General features: G+C 44.0%; 1 protein-coding gene across 1 annotated transcript; it reads left to right on the forward strand.

The window, feature by feature from the left end:
* The first annotated feature begins 1,626 nt into the window (after positions 1–1,626).
* LOC103160283 (zinc finger protein 449) lies at positions 1,627–5,782 on the forward strand. Its single transcript, XM_027433427.1, has 4 exons — positions 1,627–1,953; positions 2,048–2,119; positions 3,538–3,730; positions 5,025–5,782. The coding sequence occupies exons 1-4, from the start codon at positions 1,627–1,629 to the stop codon at positions 5,780–5,782; spliced, it is 1,350 nt and encodes a 449-aa protein (XP_027289228.1).
* The last annotated feature ends 10,162 nt before the right edge of the window (positions 5,783–15,944 follow it).

Here is a 15,944-nt window from a genome sequence, read left to right on the forward strand (position 1 = left end):
AGAAGATGGGGTGAAGGTGATGGTTTGGTGAGGCGAGGCCTGAGTATTTTTGATGAACAGACTTCTAGAGAAGAGGTCAGGAACAGAAACTGCTCAGTAAATGGAAGGGAAGCAGGAAGGAGGAAGGGAGAAACCAAGAGACTGAGGGGCAGAACGAGAGGGGGGGAGAGGGAAAGCTTGAAATCCAGCCAGAGAAAGAAGTTCTACATCATAATAGTAGGTACAGGTCCTGAGATCTAGGGAGGCCACTTGTGTGACCCACAGATCACCAAAAGAACTTTTCCATGCAACCTACAGTAAGTAAATGCCCGTTTGCACAAGACTGGGCATTCTTAAGCCCTCATCACCATTTCCCTCTGGCAATTTCCTTGTGGCCTGGGACACTTTAATTCAATGGCTCCAAAATTCACATCTCACTCCCTACCACCACAAAGGAAAAAAAAATCCTCTTGTCTGGCTCCTAAATTCTAACGGGGATGAACCACACTCTGCAGAATGTTTAGACCTGGTATACAGGATGTGGTGTGAAGTCAGTAGATATTCCTCAATAGAAACTCCTGATACTTTATGCTCTCACTTTTTACAGGGTGACCTTTCTTCTAGAAAAGCTATTAGGAAGGCTACTGCAGAGAAAAAAGGGCGAGAGGTGGGCATGGAATCATGAATGCAATTACACTTAGTCTGTGATGACAAGGTCAAGGCAGTGCAGAGTGGCTGGTGTAGCGCAGCTCCAGCACAGTGGACTGTTTGAAGATTAGGAAAGCGGGACTCAGCATTAGAGGGACTTTTCAAGGAAATTGTGGGTGTTCCTCCCCTTTCTTTTGACGACCTTGTATTGAGAAAAACATGATTACTATTATTATGCGAGGACTGGGGCTAGAGACCTACTCCTTATAAAAAAAGTATTATTATTAATACTTTATGTGCATAGATTTTCTTTCTGTATGTATGTTTATATCCACATGCATGCTTGGTGTCTGAAGAAGCTAGAAGAGTGTGTTGGACGCCCTAGAACTAGTTGTGAGCACTGTGTCGGTACTGAGACTCAAACTCAGGCCCTCTGGAAGAGATACAGTGCTCTTATCCAATGAGCTATTACTCTAGTCCTGAACCTCTTCAGGAGGCTTGTTAGGGGTACATGTTTCCAGCCTGTGGTCCACGAAATCCATGCAGAGCTGCCCAACAGCAGGTAGGGAGGGATCTTCACTGATGCCCATTGGAGCAGGTAGAATGTGGCTAGGAACAGAGCCTCTAACTTCCACTAAAGCCCACTTCAGTAGCCACATGGGGTCAATGGGTAACCTAAGGAAAGGACAGGCCCAGGGAGTCTGTGCAGGGGGTGGACTCTCGGTAAAGCTTTTGGCAGCTGGGTGCAGAGTCGAACACGTATGTTCATGTTTCTGAGAAGAGTGGGCACCTTTTGTTAGGTTCTGAAAAGCTGAAGGGCAGAGATCACACCCTCTTGTCACCAGTGCTGTGTCTCCTTTCTCATGGAGTCCCCTCCTGTGTTGCAGGTGACTTCCCTGTTGACAACCCAGAAAAACAGCTGAGACCTGAGACCTCAGGCCCAAGGCAAGCTGTAACCAGTCAGTCCAGCGGCACAACAGCTGCACCCAAAAATCTACCATGCAGGCCCCCTCTTTGTACCACCATGACCCTCAGCCTCAAAGGAATGACACAGCCTGGGAAGCCTCCTACCGGCGCTTCAGTCAGTTCCAGTATGAAGAAGCAGCTGGGCCTCGAGAAGCCTTCTGCAAGCTCTGGGAGCTTTGCTGTCAATGGCTGAAGCCACAGATGCGGTCTGTGGACCAGATCCTGGCGCTGTTTGTCATGGAGAAATTCCTGCAAATTCTACCGGCAGACACAGAGGCCAGCACGCGCATGCTCAATGAGGCCAGAGAACGACTTTTCGCCCTGATAGAAGACCTGCGGAACGTGGACCCAGAAAACATGGTGAGAAGAGTGTTGTGTTTGTTGTTCTCAGACCAAAACAAGTGCCCAGGCAGCTGGGTCAAGATGAGACATTCTGTCCCGTGTCATTCCACAGCCCCCCCCCCGGCCCGCCTTCCCCAGAGTCCTTTTCAACCTTCTCTTCCATGGGAATCAGCGGAAGTTGGCGGTACGGGTCATAGGTTAGGGGTCAGAGATCCCCCCTGTACCTGACCTCGTGCCCTCTCTACAACACACAAATGCCAATGCCTTGTTTGTTGTCCCCGAAGGAAATTGTAGGGCAATGTAAGGTACCAAAAGTATTGCTGTGGTGCTTCATGGCCTAAGATATGTATTAGGATCTTTAGTGAGCAGTTTGAAAGCCCAAAGTCAAGTAGAGTCTAGAAAGGATAGCAAAAAGAGAACATAGTTTATTACACAGCATTATTAACTGTTGCATAAATGTGGTTGGGCTCTGCTTTACCTGAAGACATTACGAAGTGGTTCCATGCCTGTGTCTCTGCTTACTATCACTATGGTAGGACAGCCAGGAATTATCATCAAATTTCCCATGTTGTGCCCTAGGTCATATGATATCCTTAAGTGGATAGCTGCTTTTACCTCACTATAAATCACACCAATGCTGTGCAAGGTGCTTTGGTTTGGGTAAATAGAAACAATAAGTACTATGATCTGCCTCTGATTATGCATCTCTAGGACATCTAAGTTCCAGAGACATATGTAACAATATGTGGTTCTTGCTAGTTCATTTCATTTATATAAATGTTTGAGGAAGTTCTGAATTTGAGAAAGTCTAGGAAGAGCTCTGCCTCATCATCTCTGGCCCATTAAATTCCAGTAGCAGCTCCTCTAAGCTTATCCAAAAGACTTCTTAATGGAGACAATATTGCCTTCTGTGTGGAGCCACTTCTTGAAGCCTCTGTTCAGGGAAGGCATGGCTGAGCACAGGGCAGTGTCCGTGGGAGGAAGCAGCAGAAGCAGCCAGCTGAGATTCATGATCTCAGCTTGGGACAGGGACTGCTTTGCAGGAGCTTCAGCTCCAGGGCAGTTGACTGTAAGGACAGGGCTCTGCCAAAGGTTTCTGGCTCCTGAAGGTCGCATGAATGAGTGGTTTCGTTTTCTTTCTCTGTCTTCCTGATTTTCTTGACAATATAAGGTATTATCTTCAAGGGTCTAGACACGTCCTGCTTAGCTCAGCAGTCATGGGCCTCCCCTGCCTCTCGAGTAGTTGAAATGTGGCAAGTGCAGCTATAAATCAGTTGCGAGTCTGACTGTATTTGCCCCCACCTCTTCCTTTATATGTGTTGTTTCCAGTGGTTGCTGGAAATCTTTTTTTCCTGGTTTTTCAAGACAGGGTTTCTCAGCCATGTAGCCCTGGCTGTCCTGGTACTTACTTTATAGATCAGGCTGGCCTCATTTGCTTGCCTCTGCCTCCCAAGTGCTGGTATTAAAGTCATGTGCCGTCATCACCCAGTGGTTGATGAAAATCTTAAAACTCCTTCTGTTGCTGATGGTTGATGATGTATTTACAGTGAGGTAAAAGTAGTTGTATTTCCAGTGAGATGACGGGTTCTAATATTTCCTCAGATCAACATGCGTGATTTCCTCTTGGAAGAACTGGTGCCAATGGGTCCATTACTTACACCGTCAGACATGCAGGTGGGCATACCTGCATTCCAGCTGTTGGAACTTGACCAGGAGCTCCTTGACATAGCATCATCAGAGCCAGAGGAAATGAACGTTGATAATGATGAGCAACACCTGCCCTTTCTGAATATTGGTAAGGCAAGGGATCCCACACTCCCTGCTTTTGGTTTATTTTTGAGAGCTCAAGTTCTCTCATTCCTTTGGGTCAAGTTGGAGTTACCAGTTCCCTAAACATAATAGACACAGTCAAATGTCCTCCCAAATTACCTTACCTAGGATGTGGAGGGTATGTGCATCTGAGCACATGCTGCTGAATCTCTGAGAGTGACATTCGAAAAAGCAAGATTGTTTAGGATGTCCATTGACTTAAAATATATTGCAACTCATATGTCATATGGAGTAGTACAGATGGCCAGTACTTCAGGAAGAGAGGTGAATACAGACTGCCTGCTGGGGCATTAGGACTGTAGAGGGGGCAGGGAGCAAGTAAGGGATAGAATGCTTTACCTGTGGTCTTTAGGTTGACAGGTAAAAGCAGTGGCTGGTAGTTACTTGTGTTGCTTTCAACAAAATGCACTTCTTCTAAACTTCAGTGAAAATCAGAACGCACAGATAATGTGGGCTGGCTGCAAAATCAATGCAGTGCACACACGCGCATGCACACACACACACACACACACACACACACACACACACACACACACACACACACCACAGTCAGTAGGAGAGTTCCTTGGTCTCCATTTGAAACGACTAGGAAGGTTTTCTTGGTGATTTACTTTCCACTGAAATACTTCCAAGATCCATGTGGAACTCTTTCAGTTCATCAACTTTCAGCCTGGATAGTCTCAACAACTTCATAGACGATGGGGGACTAGCTTTTCACTAAGCATAGTAGGCTCCTGCCAGCATTCACCTTATATTGTGGAAATGATAAAGCAAAAGCAGACAGCATGGGTCAGGGGCTCCTGGTGAAGTAACCCTAGCTGAGAGAGAAACAGATGGAGAGACTTCATGTGTCCAACAGAGCAGGCTGAATGAACTCTGAGACAGTTTTTGGTGAAGTTTCCAACGGCCTTCCCTCTTCCCTCTGGCAAGCTGTAGCCCTACTGGAGCTTGTTCTCTGACACGGTAAGATAAACGCAAGTGGAGGGGCTGCTGGCTTCCACAGACATAGGGCAATTCCCACACTCAGGCAGGAAGAAAGGGATTCAGTAGAAGCCAGGGAAGAAAGTCGAGAGACAGGTAGGGGAGGTCAGTGGTGTCACTTGGGAGCTTCGGCCCACCCTCTGAGCGTGCATTCTCCATGTAACACAGTGATGTCCATCATTTCCATTCCTTCTCTCAGCTTTTGATGTGGGGGCGGGGTGATGAACATATGCCAGCATACATCAAAGTGATGAGCCCATTTTCTGCTTTGCTTCCAGCATTCCATTTCTCCAAAGAGTATCAATATCTGGAACCTCCTGGTGAAGAACCCCCAGAACAGCTGCTGGCTGAATTCAAGGTGCCTGAGGAAACCCAGAAGTCCCCAGAAAACCAGGACCAATGGGAGATGCCAGGGACCTCCAAGGAAGCACAGGGGTCTCTCCACCCTAGAGCCCCCCCACAGGCTCGTCCCTATGTGAGGCCTTTCTCCCCTGAGCAGTTAGGGCTGTGTTCTGCTCACCAGCAGCAATATAATAGGCGTGTGGGAAGTCGTGCAGGAAGGGTGGCGAGAGAGGGCCCCAGAAATAGGGCAGGGCCCTCCTGGGGCTCAGACCGCTATGGAAGCCAGTTCATTTCCCAGGAGGAGGATACCCATGAGCATGCTGTGTGTAGCAATTCATTTAGTCAGGCAGCAACTGTTAGCAGCCCACAGGCAGCCTATTTTGACGAAGAAAGGCAGCAATGTAGGCTGTGTAAGAGGGAGTTTATGTACAAGTTGGGCCTGAAGGAACATGTGAGAGCTCAGGTAGTTTCCAGGCCTTACCTGTGCCCCTACTGTGGGAAATCCTTTAGAGGGCAGTCCCACGTTATTGCACACCAAGTGAGACACACTGAAGAGAGACCATTTGTCTGCCAATACTGTCAGAAAAGCTATAAGCACAAATCCAGTCTGCTGAGACACTTGAAAATCCACAAGAGGGAGGATGAAGAGAAGGAAGGCCAGGGTTCTCTGAGCCCCATGCACAACACAGACTAATAGCTCAGCCACCTGCAAGCTTTACAGCCCTACTCCCCAAGAATTTATTGATGGAAACAGGACCTAAGAAAGAGATGCTGCCCTCATAAGAGCCTCCCCAGCACTGGGCTGTCTTGGAAGGATACTGTTGTTTGAGTTCATTTCAGAATAGATTTTTTTTCTTTTTTAGCTAAATTCAAAACCTGCCTTCTAAGGCTTATCAATGCTACGATAGTCACCTAATCCCCATGGTCCTGCATGTAATTTTCTGGGCCTGGGAAGATCTTGTTTTGCCTTTAATACAAATATTGTTTATTCCCAAGCAGTACCCATTTCACAAATACTGTGATAATGGAATACAGAATATGTGCATTGTTCATACCTGAAATGGAAAAGTATTGACATGCAAGGCCTGTACTTAAGGAAGTTGTCAATAGCTGTGAGTGCCCAGTGTTTTACTATTGGAAATGGTGGTCACAGCCAGTTTTGTTTTGTTTTCTTAGTGCTGAGAACGAACTCTAGGCCTTGCACACGCAAAGCAAACACTCTTATCACTGAGCTCCTTCTCTAGCTCAGGTTAAGTTTTTTTTTTCTTTAGTAGTGCTGGGGAGTGAATTTAGGGCCTTGAGCTTTCGAATCAAACACTCCATGGAGCTCCATCTCTAGGTCAGGTAGTTTATTTTTGTTTTTTTTTTCTTTCCTGATGCTGGGGCGTGAATTTAGGGTCTTGAGCTTGCAAATCAAACACTACCATTGAGCTGCATCTATAAGTCATTCAGGGTTTTGAATTCTTCAACTTTGACTGTAGTTATTCTCCATTAATTTCAGGTTATATTCTTGTTTGCCTTGTATTCATGGTCTGTTCCTGAACTTCTTGTTTTATTCCTTCCTTTTTGGTCTAGGAGTTGACCAATACTAAGCCTTTGCTGATAAGTTTTTGTTAATGCTGCAGTTTGATCAATAAACAAGTTTCTAGTTCTGCTTTGTGTCAGTTTTTTTCTTTAAGACTTGGATCCTATGGGATGGAACAGAAACAAGTGATATGCACTTGTGGAGGGTGGTCTGGGGACTCTGAGAAGATTTTCAGTTAGTAAATGCATGCCTGCTCCCTGGTGCCCTAGGAGGGTAGTGGTGTTCCTTAGGTAGAAGGCTTGTGCTTTTGTTCTCATATACATTTGGGAACCATTTTTTTTCAATATCATGGAACAAATTTTAATAGTCGTTTATTTTTCAAGCTGGAAGTAAACACTAAAGGCTCAATTTTGAACTTAGGAGGAGCCTGTCCTCCCTCTCAAAGCTAGTCAAAGAATGCCCAGCCTCAGGAGCCCATCCTTTCCTTTCATCCTGAGAATGAGGGGAAGTGTGATATTTCCTAAGGTTTTTGCAGCTTGTAGAGTTAGCAGGGAGCAACAAGGGAACGTCGGGAAAATCAGTGCTCTGATGTTGCAAAACAAGTCTAAAACAGCGTTGCACTCTGCCCCCTTACGTCTGCAGTCCCTGTGGCTTTCGGAAGGGAAACAGTTCCTCCAGGAAGCTCCAGGCAGTTGAGCTGCATTCCTCTGGCTGCTGTCAGACCTAACCCCCAGGCCCAGACTATTCTTAAGTATAACCAGGGCTCACACTCCAGGCCCCAGTTCCTGCTTCTTTCTTCATTCTCTGCAACACATTGATGGGGTCAGAGTCAACACCTCAGATGTCTATCCTGGCCTAGGTTCACATGGTTAAGGACAGGGAATGTTAAGATATGGCAAATGTATCAATGCACATCCAATGTCTGTCTTTAATTGACATCTTGAATGGTGAACACAAGAACAAGAACTTGTGAGGTGACTTCAAACAATAAAATATGAGGCCCATCAAGAAAGTCAAGGGATGCCCATTGGCCTTGATAAGCCTCTGAATCTAAGCAGCACTGGGCTTTGTAGAATTCCTTCCTCCATGTCTTTCCCACTATGTCCCCATCCTACGAAGTAAGGTGTGGAGACAGGAGGTATTGAGAGACAGGAAGTTCTCTTGTTTGAGGTGGAAGTGAATTCGTCAACAGCTATGTGCTTGTCCACCCTGTGAACTCAGGAGGTTAGTGTCTCAGTGATGGCTGTGAAGCAAAAGAACCTTCGTAGTACACAAGTCAGGAAGAGGAAGGATGACTGTGGCACCTTCTTCAGGGTTTACCCTTTAAAGTTGAAACATGCTATCAGAACTCATACCTTCCTGACGTTTATCAAATTAGTATTCATGGAATGTCTCACATTTTTTGTGATGCTTTTAGATATGGCTGGAAATGCTTTTCTGTCAGCATGTGTGTGCTAGTAAGTTTTGTCAACTTGATACAAAGCTAGAGTCACCTGGGAAGAGGGAACCTCGGAGAACTGCCTCCATCAGACAGGGCTGTAAGCATGTCTGTTGGACATTTTCTTTTTTTTTTCAAAATTTATTGTCCTTAATTTTTTTCATACAATATAGTTTGAATATATTTCCCCCTCCACCTCCCAACCTGCCCAATTCACGTTCTTTCTCTCTCAATAAAAAAGAATAAAAATCAAGACAAACCTAACATAAACCTAAAATGACAAAAACTACCAAAACAAAACAAAAGCACACAAAATTCAAGGAGACCATTTTGTATTGCCCAATTACTTCTGAGCATGGGACTTTCCCTTGAGTGTGGTTGATATATTCAGGGCCATTGTAGTGGGGAACATGGATTTTTCCCTCTCCTGTCATATATCAGTTGCAGATAGCTTCTTGGTTAGAAGTGAGACTTTGTGTCCACTTCCCCCTCTCTGTGCTGGGATCTTGTCTGGTTTGAACGTGTGCATGTCTTGTGCATGCTGTCACCATCTCCGTGAATCCATATGTGTGTCAGCTTTGTTTGTGTCTGGAAGATGTTGGGTTTTTTGGAGTCATCCATCACATCTGCTTATTCTAGTCTGTCTGTCTCATCCTTGAGGGGAGAGGTTTGATAAAGACATCCAATGTAAGACTGAGTGCTCCAACCTCTCTCAGTCTCTATGCATTGTCCAGTTTTGGCTCTTTGCCTCTCTGTGTTAGTTATCATCTATTGCGAGAAGAAGCATTCTGATGAAAGTTGAGCAATGCATTAATCTATGGGTAAAGCAATTAGGAGTCATTGGAAGTCATTTGATTGCTGTTTATTTAGCAGAATTATAATAGGAGATTTCCTTCTGCGATTCATGTCATATCTGGTCTCAGATGCTTGGCTTGAGACCCCCTCCCCATTCAATCCTCCTATACTAGTTTTCAAATTTATTCCTTTATAACACTATATTGTATGTCTTCTTCCTTGGAAGATCTCCTGCCCATGATCCCTTACTAGATACTTAATCTCTGTGGTTATTCTAAATGAAAACACACATATATAGAGCTTAAAAGCTAACTCCATGTATGAGGGAAAGCACGCAATGTTTGTCTTTCTCAGTCTGGTTTACCTATTGGGTATTTGCCTGGTAAATAGTTAATGGGAAAGAACCCAGTACACTGTGAGTGCTGCTATCCCTGAGCAGGTAGGTGATCCTAGTGTATATAAGAGAGATGGCTTAGTGGCTAAGAGAACTGGCTGGCTGCTCTTTCAGAAGACCAGGCTTTGAATCCCAGAACTCAGGTGGCAGCTCACAACCATATGTGTCTCCAGTATCAGGGGATCAAATGCTGTCTTCTGGCCTCTGCAAACACTGCACAAACATGGTGCATAGACACACATGCAGGCAAAACATTCATATATATGTGTGTGTGTGTGTGTGTGTTATACATGTAATAAAAATAAAAGGTAAAAGCAAGTTTTAAAATTTAAAAAGAACAACAACAACAAAAAACAGCTGAGAAAGCCAAGGGGAGCAAGCCAGCAAGCAGCCTTTCTCCATGGTTCCTGTGTCTGCTTCTGCTTGAGTTCCTGCCATGACTTCCCTCAGTGATTGAGTATGCTGTGGGAGTCTAAATGAAAAGAAGTCTGCTCTGTGCCAGATTGTTCTTGGTGCTTATCGCAGCAGTGGAAAGCAAACTAGGATACAATGGCAAGCAGAAAAGTATCCTCCCCAAAGACACCCACATCTGAATGATACGATGGCACATTCTTTCACAGAACAGACTCTGACCGTGTCCTTAGATAGGGGTGTTTGACTGGATTAGCTAGATGTGATCACAAGACACAAGAGAAGGCAAGAACATCAGAGTCAGAAGCTGATTCCAAGGCCATGCTGGGAGCCACACAGTGCTGGTGCCCTGGAAGCTGAAAAGAACAAGAAAAATGGTTTCTCTCTTAAAGCTTCCGAACAGTGCTTCTCAACCTTCCTAAAGCTGTGACCTTTTTATACAGTTCCTCATGCCTTGGTGATCCCCCTACCATAAAATTTATTTTCGTTGCTGCTTTGTAACTGTACTGCTTTTATTGTTTTGAACCATAATGTAAATATATCTGTGTTTTCCGATGATCTTAGATGACACCTGTGAAAGGGTCATTTGGCCCCCAGTTGGGTCCCGACCTGTGCACAGGTTGAGAACCACTGTTCCAGAAGATAGTAAACCTAGCCAGCACCTTGATTTTGCAAAATCAAGATGTGTCCTATTTTAGGTGCCTAAGCATGTGATCATCTGTAACAACAGCAATTGGAAACTGACATACCCAAGCGGAGGTGGGAGTCTATTTTTCCTGCCCTGGAATCTTGGCAGGCTGCAGTCAGATGCTAATCAAGTAGATCAGAAAGGATTCTGGTCACCTGGTCACCTACCTGAAGTCTTCGAAGTCAACAGGGATTCCATTTTGTTCTCATGGAGAAGTGGGGGGGGGGTCTGTACTCCATTGGAAGAGTCTGTATCTTTATTGGTTTGATGCCTGCCTGTCTGTTTGAGTGTGCTTTGTGATCCAGTCTGTCCTGTATTTCTTGGTTAGAGACTTCAGGGTTCTTACCTGACTTGCAAAATGAAACATCTTAGTTTGAAACCTTTCATATTTGGTTTTATATGTGTGTGCATAATCAGACTTTTTTAAAAAAATCCCTTTCTGCATCCTTTGTGTCCCCAATAAGACCAACACTTCTGGCATGAGATTCTTTTATTGAAAAATGGATTTTTAAATACAATATATTCTAATTACAGTTCCCCTTAATTCCTCCCAGATGCTCCTTAACCTCTCTACCCACCCAAAGTCACATCTTTCTTTCTCCCTCTTATTAGAATATAAATATTTGGAGGCTGGAGAGATTTGCGGCAGTTAAGAGCACTGGCTGCTCATCCAAAGGTCCTTAGTTCAATTCCCAGCATCCACATGGTGGCTCACAACCCTCTATAATGAGATCTGGTGCCCTACTCTGGCCTTCAGGCATACATGCAGGCAGAACATGTGCACATAATAAGTAAATGAATCTAAAGAAGACTACAAATACACATCTAAATAATAATAGTAACAACGATAATGATCAAATAAAAACAAAGGACCCAGAATAGGACAAATCAAACAGAAGAAAAAGAGTCAAAGAAAAAGCACAAGAAACACATACAAATATGGAGACACAAATGTTCACACACAGAAATCCCATAAAAAACACAAAACTGGAAACCATAAAGAGTGGTTTGTATCCCCAGTGAGACTCTGTTAAAGGAAAACAGTTTTTCCTTTGTGAGTTTTTATCAATTGGAGATAGATTCTGGGTTAATAATGGGGGCTAGTGGCTGGGCAGTGGTGGCCCACGTCTTTATTCCCAGCACTTGGGAGGCAGAGGCAGGTGAATCTCTGTGAGTTCAAGGCCAGCCTGGTCTACAGAGTGAATCCTATGACAGCCAGAGTTACACAGAGAAACCCTGTCTCAAAAACCCAAAAAATAAGACAAACAAAAAGAAAAAACCAAAACAGAAACAAAAACAATGGGGGCTTGTGTTCACATCCCCACTCATTGTTGGGACTCTTTCTGGCTTAGACATGCATAGGCCCTGTTCATGCTGCCACAGTCTCTGTAAGTTAGATAAAGAAAACAGCTTATTGAAATTTTAACTCACTGCATTGTCTGTTCTAATGTTATATGCAGCATGATGTCTTTCATAGTCAATTGTAATTGTGACATAATGAATAAGCAGGCAGGTTCTGAGAGTGTGAAGAAATAAACCTTAAGGAGTGTGTGAGATGGGTCGGGGTAAGAGGACTTGTCATCCAAGGCTGAGAACCCGAGTTTGATCTCTGAAACCTACATAATGGAAGGGGAGAACTGACTCTTCCAAGTTATCTATTCTGCACATATGTGTCTGTCTGCACACATACATACACTCTTAAACACATGCATACAAAACAGATGCAGAGAAATATATAAACAATACAAAAATAAATGGGCCTCCAACAGGAGGTTTCAGGGAGAAGACGATAATAGGATTTGAAAATGGATTCTTGAAAACTTCCCAGTCAAACAGGAGATGTTACACCCACTTTCTTACAAGGAACTCTTGTTTTGAGGAACTTGCCTTGGATTCCTGAAGAGCCAGTTATTACAGCTCATGTCCAGAGGCTCTGTGTGCTGAGTGCCCAGGGTGCTGCTGAATTGCAGGGCTTAGGGAGCTGCATACATCACACTCCAAGACTTGCAGGCCCTCTTTTCTTTCTCTTATTGAAAAAGTTTCTATTTCATTTTCTAAACTACAGACAGTAGCTTCCTTCTGGGTGGATATGGTTCTGGTTTAGTTAGATGAATTTATAAATACAATTTCAAGCCAGGAAATCCCATGTAAGTTAATTTCCAGAAGAGTTAAGTGCAATAGGGTTTGTATTGTATATTATTAACTGAAAAGCCAATTTGTAGCCACGTGGAACTTTGAAGTCAATGGTAAAGCTTTTTTTATTTATGAAGTGCATAACATTCCACATCAAATCTTCTACCAGACTGCCTTTATACCTAAGATCAAATCAAAACAAATAAGCAACCACCAAACAGTCAATGCATACAATACACCAACAAATCAAAATAAGATGCTCATTTAGAAATAGGAAAAGACAAATATTGCTTTGTGCAATCAATTAAATAATATTAATAATAGAAAGATTACTTTTCTTCACATGCTCAGAATTTAAGAGGAGAAAAAAAGCTGTGTGAGAAAATCCACATATACACACAGAAAACTAAGCAAGATCTTCACGGCCGGTTAAAACTATGGGTGAACACTAAATGCCTGATCCAAACTCTGACATTTGAAGTAAAGTTCCATCACTGCTAGCTTATCAATCTAACCTTTTAAAATTATGTTTTTTCTCTGTTTTTGATACCGATCTCACTATGTAGCTCTGACTGTCTTGGAACTCACTATGTAGATCAGGCTGGCCTTGAACTCACAGAGATTCATCTGCTTCTGCCTCCCAAGTGATGGGATTAAAGGTGTGAGCCACCAGCACCTGGCTCATCAGCCTAATTTGATTATTAAATTTACAGAGATGGCATTCAAGAAATATATAAAACATTCCATATTAACCAGGGACAAAATGGTTATATGCTCTAAAGTGCTAGCTCTCATTAGTCCCATTATCATCCAATAGCAGTGTGTACAAGCAGATCTGAAAATTAGTGAAGTCATCTTTTAGTTTTTTGCTTAGCTTACAGCACTATCTGTACACCATTGCCAAGTTCAGAAGTTCAAAACCTGCATAGCAAATTTCATAGACCAAATCCTTATCAATAGAGATTGTGGCTATATACTGTGTTTATGGTTTATTCTTTATGATGAAGGAAGAGCAAAATAAATAAACCTGTGCTATAAAGGATTTATCACTAAATTTGCTTAGGAAATATTAACTTATACAAAAGTATAACTTGACTAAAGGGACACTGCCTCTACTATGACTGGGAGATAAGTAGATTACTAACCAGCTTTTTTAGGAACTATAAACAAAAAAAATGTAGAACTGTACTTCTTACCGTAATTAAGAGTTTAGGGTTACTGAGGATGTATTTTGGTTAATATTTGTTCACCAAGACTGCTGCCCATTAGGGTCTATTTCCATATCAAATGAATGCAATTTTGCAAGGCTGGCAGAGTAACCCTGGTTATCAACAACCCCAAAGGAGCAACTCTGGTCTATTTCAAAGTAACTATGACTATACCTTTGCTGTGTAAATCTTCCATTGTTTCTAAATGCTGAATCTGGTAGCTTCTGTCTGTGTAAAACATGGGAATTGATCCAAGTGTGTGAGTGAATTCTCACTGGTGTGTGTGTGTGTGTGTGTGTGTGTGTGTGTGAGAGAGAGAGAGAGAGAGAGAGAGAGAGAGAGAGAGAGAGAGAGAGAGAGAGAGAGAGAGAAAGAGACAGAGACAGACAGGTACAGAGAAATATAGAGACTGAAAGATTGAGAGGAGGAGCCTGCTGTGTCGCTTAAAGTAGCTAGAACAATATAGCCTCTCTTTCATGAAGTGGCAGGCCCTGCTTCATTTTGTTGACTCCATGGCTACCTTAAGCAAACTCCTCTTGGTCCAGCAGTTGATGATTCAACAAAACCTGGCTTTCAAGTGTTTTTCTTTTTTTGTTTCTTTTTCTTTCTTTTTTTTTTGTTTTGTTTTTCTACACAGAATTTCTCTGTGTAACAACCCTGAATCTCACTCTGTAGGCCAGGCTGGCTTTGAATTCACAGACGGCTACTTCTGCCTCCTGAGTGCAGGGATTAAAGACATGTGCCACCGCCACAGGATCACATGATTTTCTAAGGGAGCATTTAGGATGCCTTGACACCATTTTTAGGGTGGGAATGGTAAAGGTCCAGTTGTGGCAAGCTGAAGTGATCTGTTCCCACTGTCCAGGTGCCTGGAGGGTTGAGGCCCCTAACACTCCAAACTCCAGAGCTAAGCAGTAGGCACCAAAGGTGAAGGTTGCTGCAGAGTCAGCAGGCCACGCAGGCGCCCCTAGGGACAGTGTGCAGGAAACCAACTGGAACCTTTCGGGTGAGGAGAGATGCACAAGCTCTGTGCTGAGGGTTCAGCGATTCTCCTGCTTTAGCTGAGGCTGCTGCCTCCATTGCACTTGTTGCACGGCTGTCGTTGTTGCTACTGCCTGCAGAGCTGGTGCTGTCTCGCCTGTCACTGTTGCTGCCACCAATGCATTGTTGCTTTTGTGGTTCCCACGCCCTTTCCGCGGTTGTCCTCCACCCAAGGAGTCTGCATAGCCACTGGCACAGCTGGTGCAGTCACTCTTGCTGCTGTCGCTGCGGGTGCCACTACTCCGAGTCTGAGAAATGCCGACCAGCTCTCTAGACTAAGCAAGGTCCTCTTTGGCACCTGAAGTAATCCCAGAAGCGGAGAACCACTGAGGCAAGGCCGTGATCCCACCCTTGGCTACTTATTTCAGCAGCCAAAAGAGGCCCCATTTTCTCAGAGAACTTTGGACAGGCTTCAGACCCGGAAGTGGCTCTCTTTCCTAGCACTCTTTTTGGCGCTAGATAGATCCCAGTACCTGGCCACCTTTCAGCACGAAGGAAGAATTTGGAATGTTCAGGAAAAGGCCCGTGAACATCCTAGCCACCGTTTCTGCTTCCTAGGGACCTCCGGCTGAGTCATTTCCAAGAGGGAACAGTGTAGTTGAACAGGGTGAGTTTCAACTAGCCAGCAAACAGGATGGGTGGGGAGACATGGAGGCACTTCTGACTGGTTTTGGTCAGTTCCACGCCCAGGTCCACCTAAACTGTGCTTTCCACAGTGCACAATAGCTGACGTGCCAGAAAGGGGGGTGCTAGTACTGAAATATGTCCTGGGATTCTTCTCCTAGAACAAGAACCATATGGATCCTAACATCCGAAGGACATGAATGGCATAAGTATGCCAGTGTTCCTGGGGACAGCATAGTAATGGGGCTCTTAGGAGAGATCATGAGAGGGTAACAGGTTTGAGGCCCTCCAAAAACAATGAAAACACAAGCCTACTGTAGAAGGGGCTCGACTCATGGTTTATTTATTATCATTATTTTATGTGTATGAGTGTTGTGTCTGCACCACATGTGTGCCTGGTACCCTCAGAGACCAGAAGAAGGCATAAGAGCCTCTGGAAGTGAGTTAAAATATTTGTGAGCCACCATGTGGTTGTGGGAATGGAACCCAAGTCCCCTGGAAGAGCAATCAGTACTGTGAACCACTTAGCCAGTTCTCCAGCCCCAGCAGTAATTTTAAAAAATATTATATTATATTACATTTATTTATTTATAGAGAGT

Source organism: Cricetulus griseus, chromosome X (assembly GCF_003668045.3).
Source record: "Cricetulus griseus strain 17A/GY chromosome X, alternate assembly CriGri-PICRH-1.0, whole genome shotgun sequence".
Taxonomy (NCBI): Eukaryota; Metazoa; Chordata; class Mammalia; order Rodentia; family Cricetidae; genus Cricetulus; species Cricetulus griseus.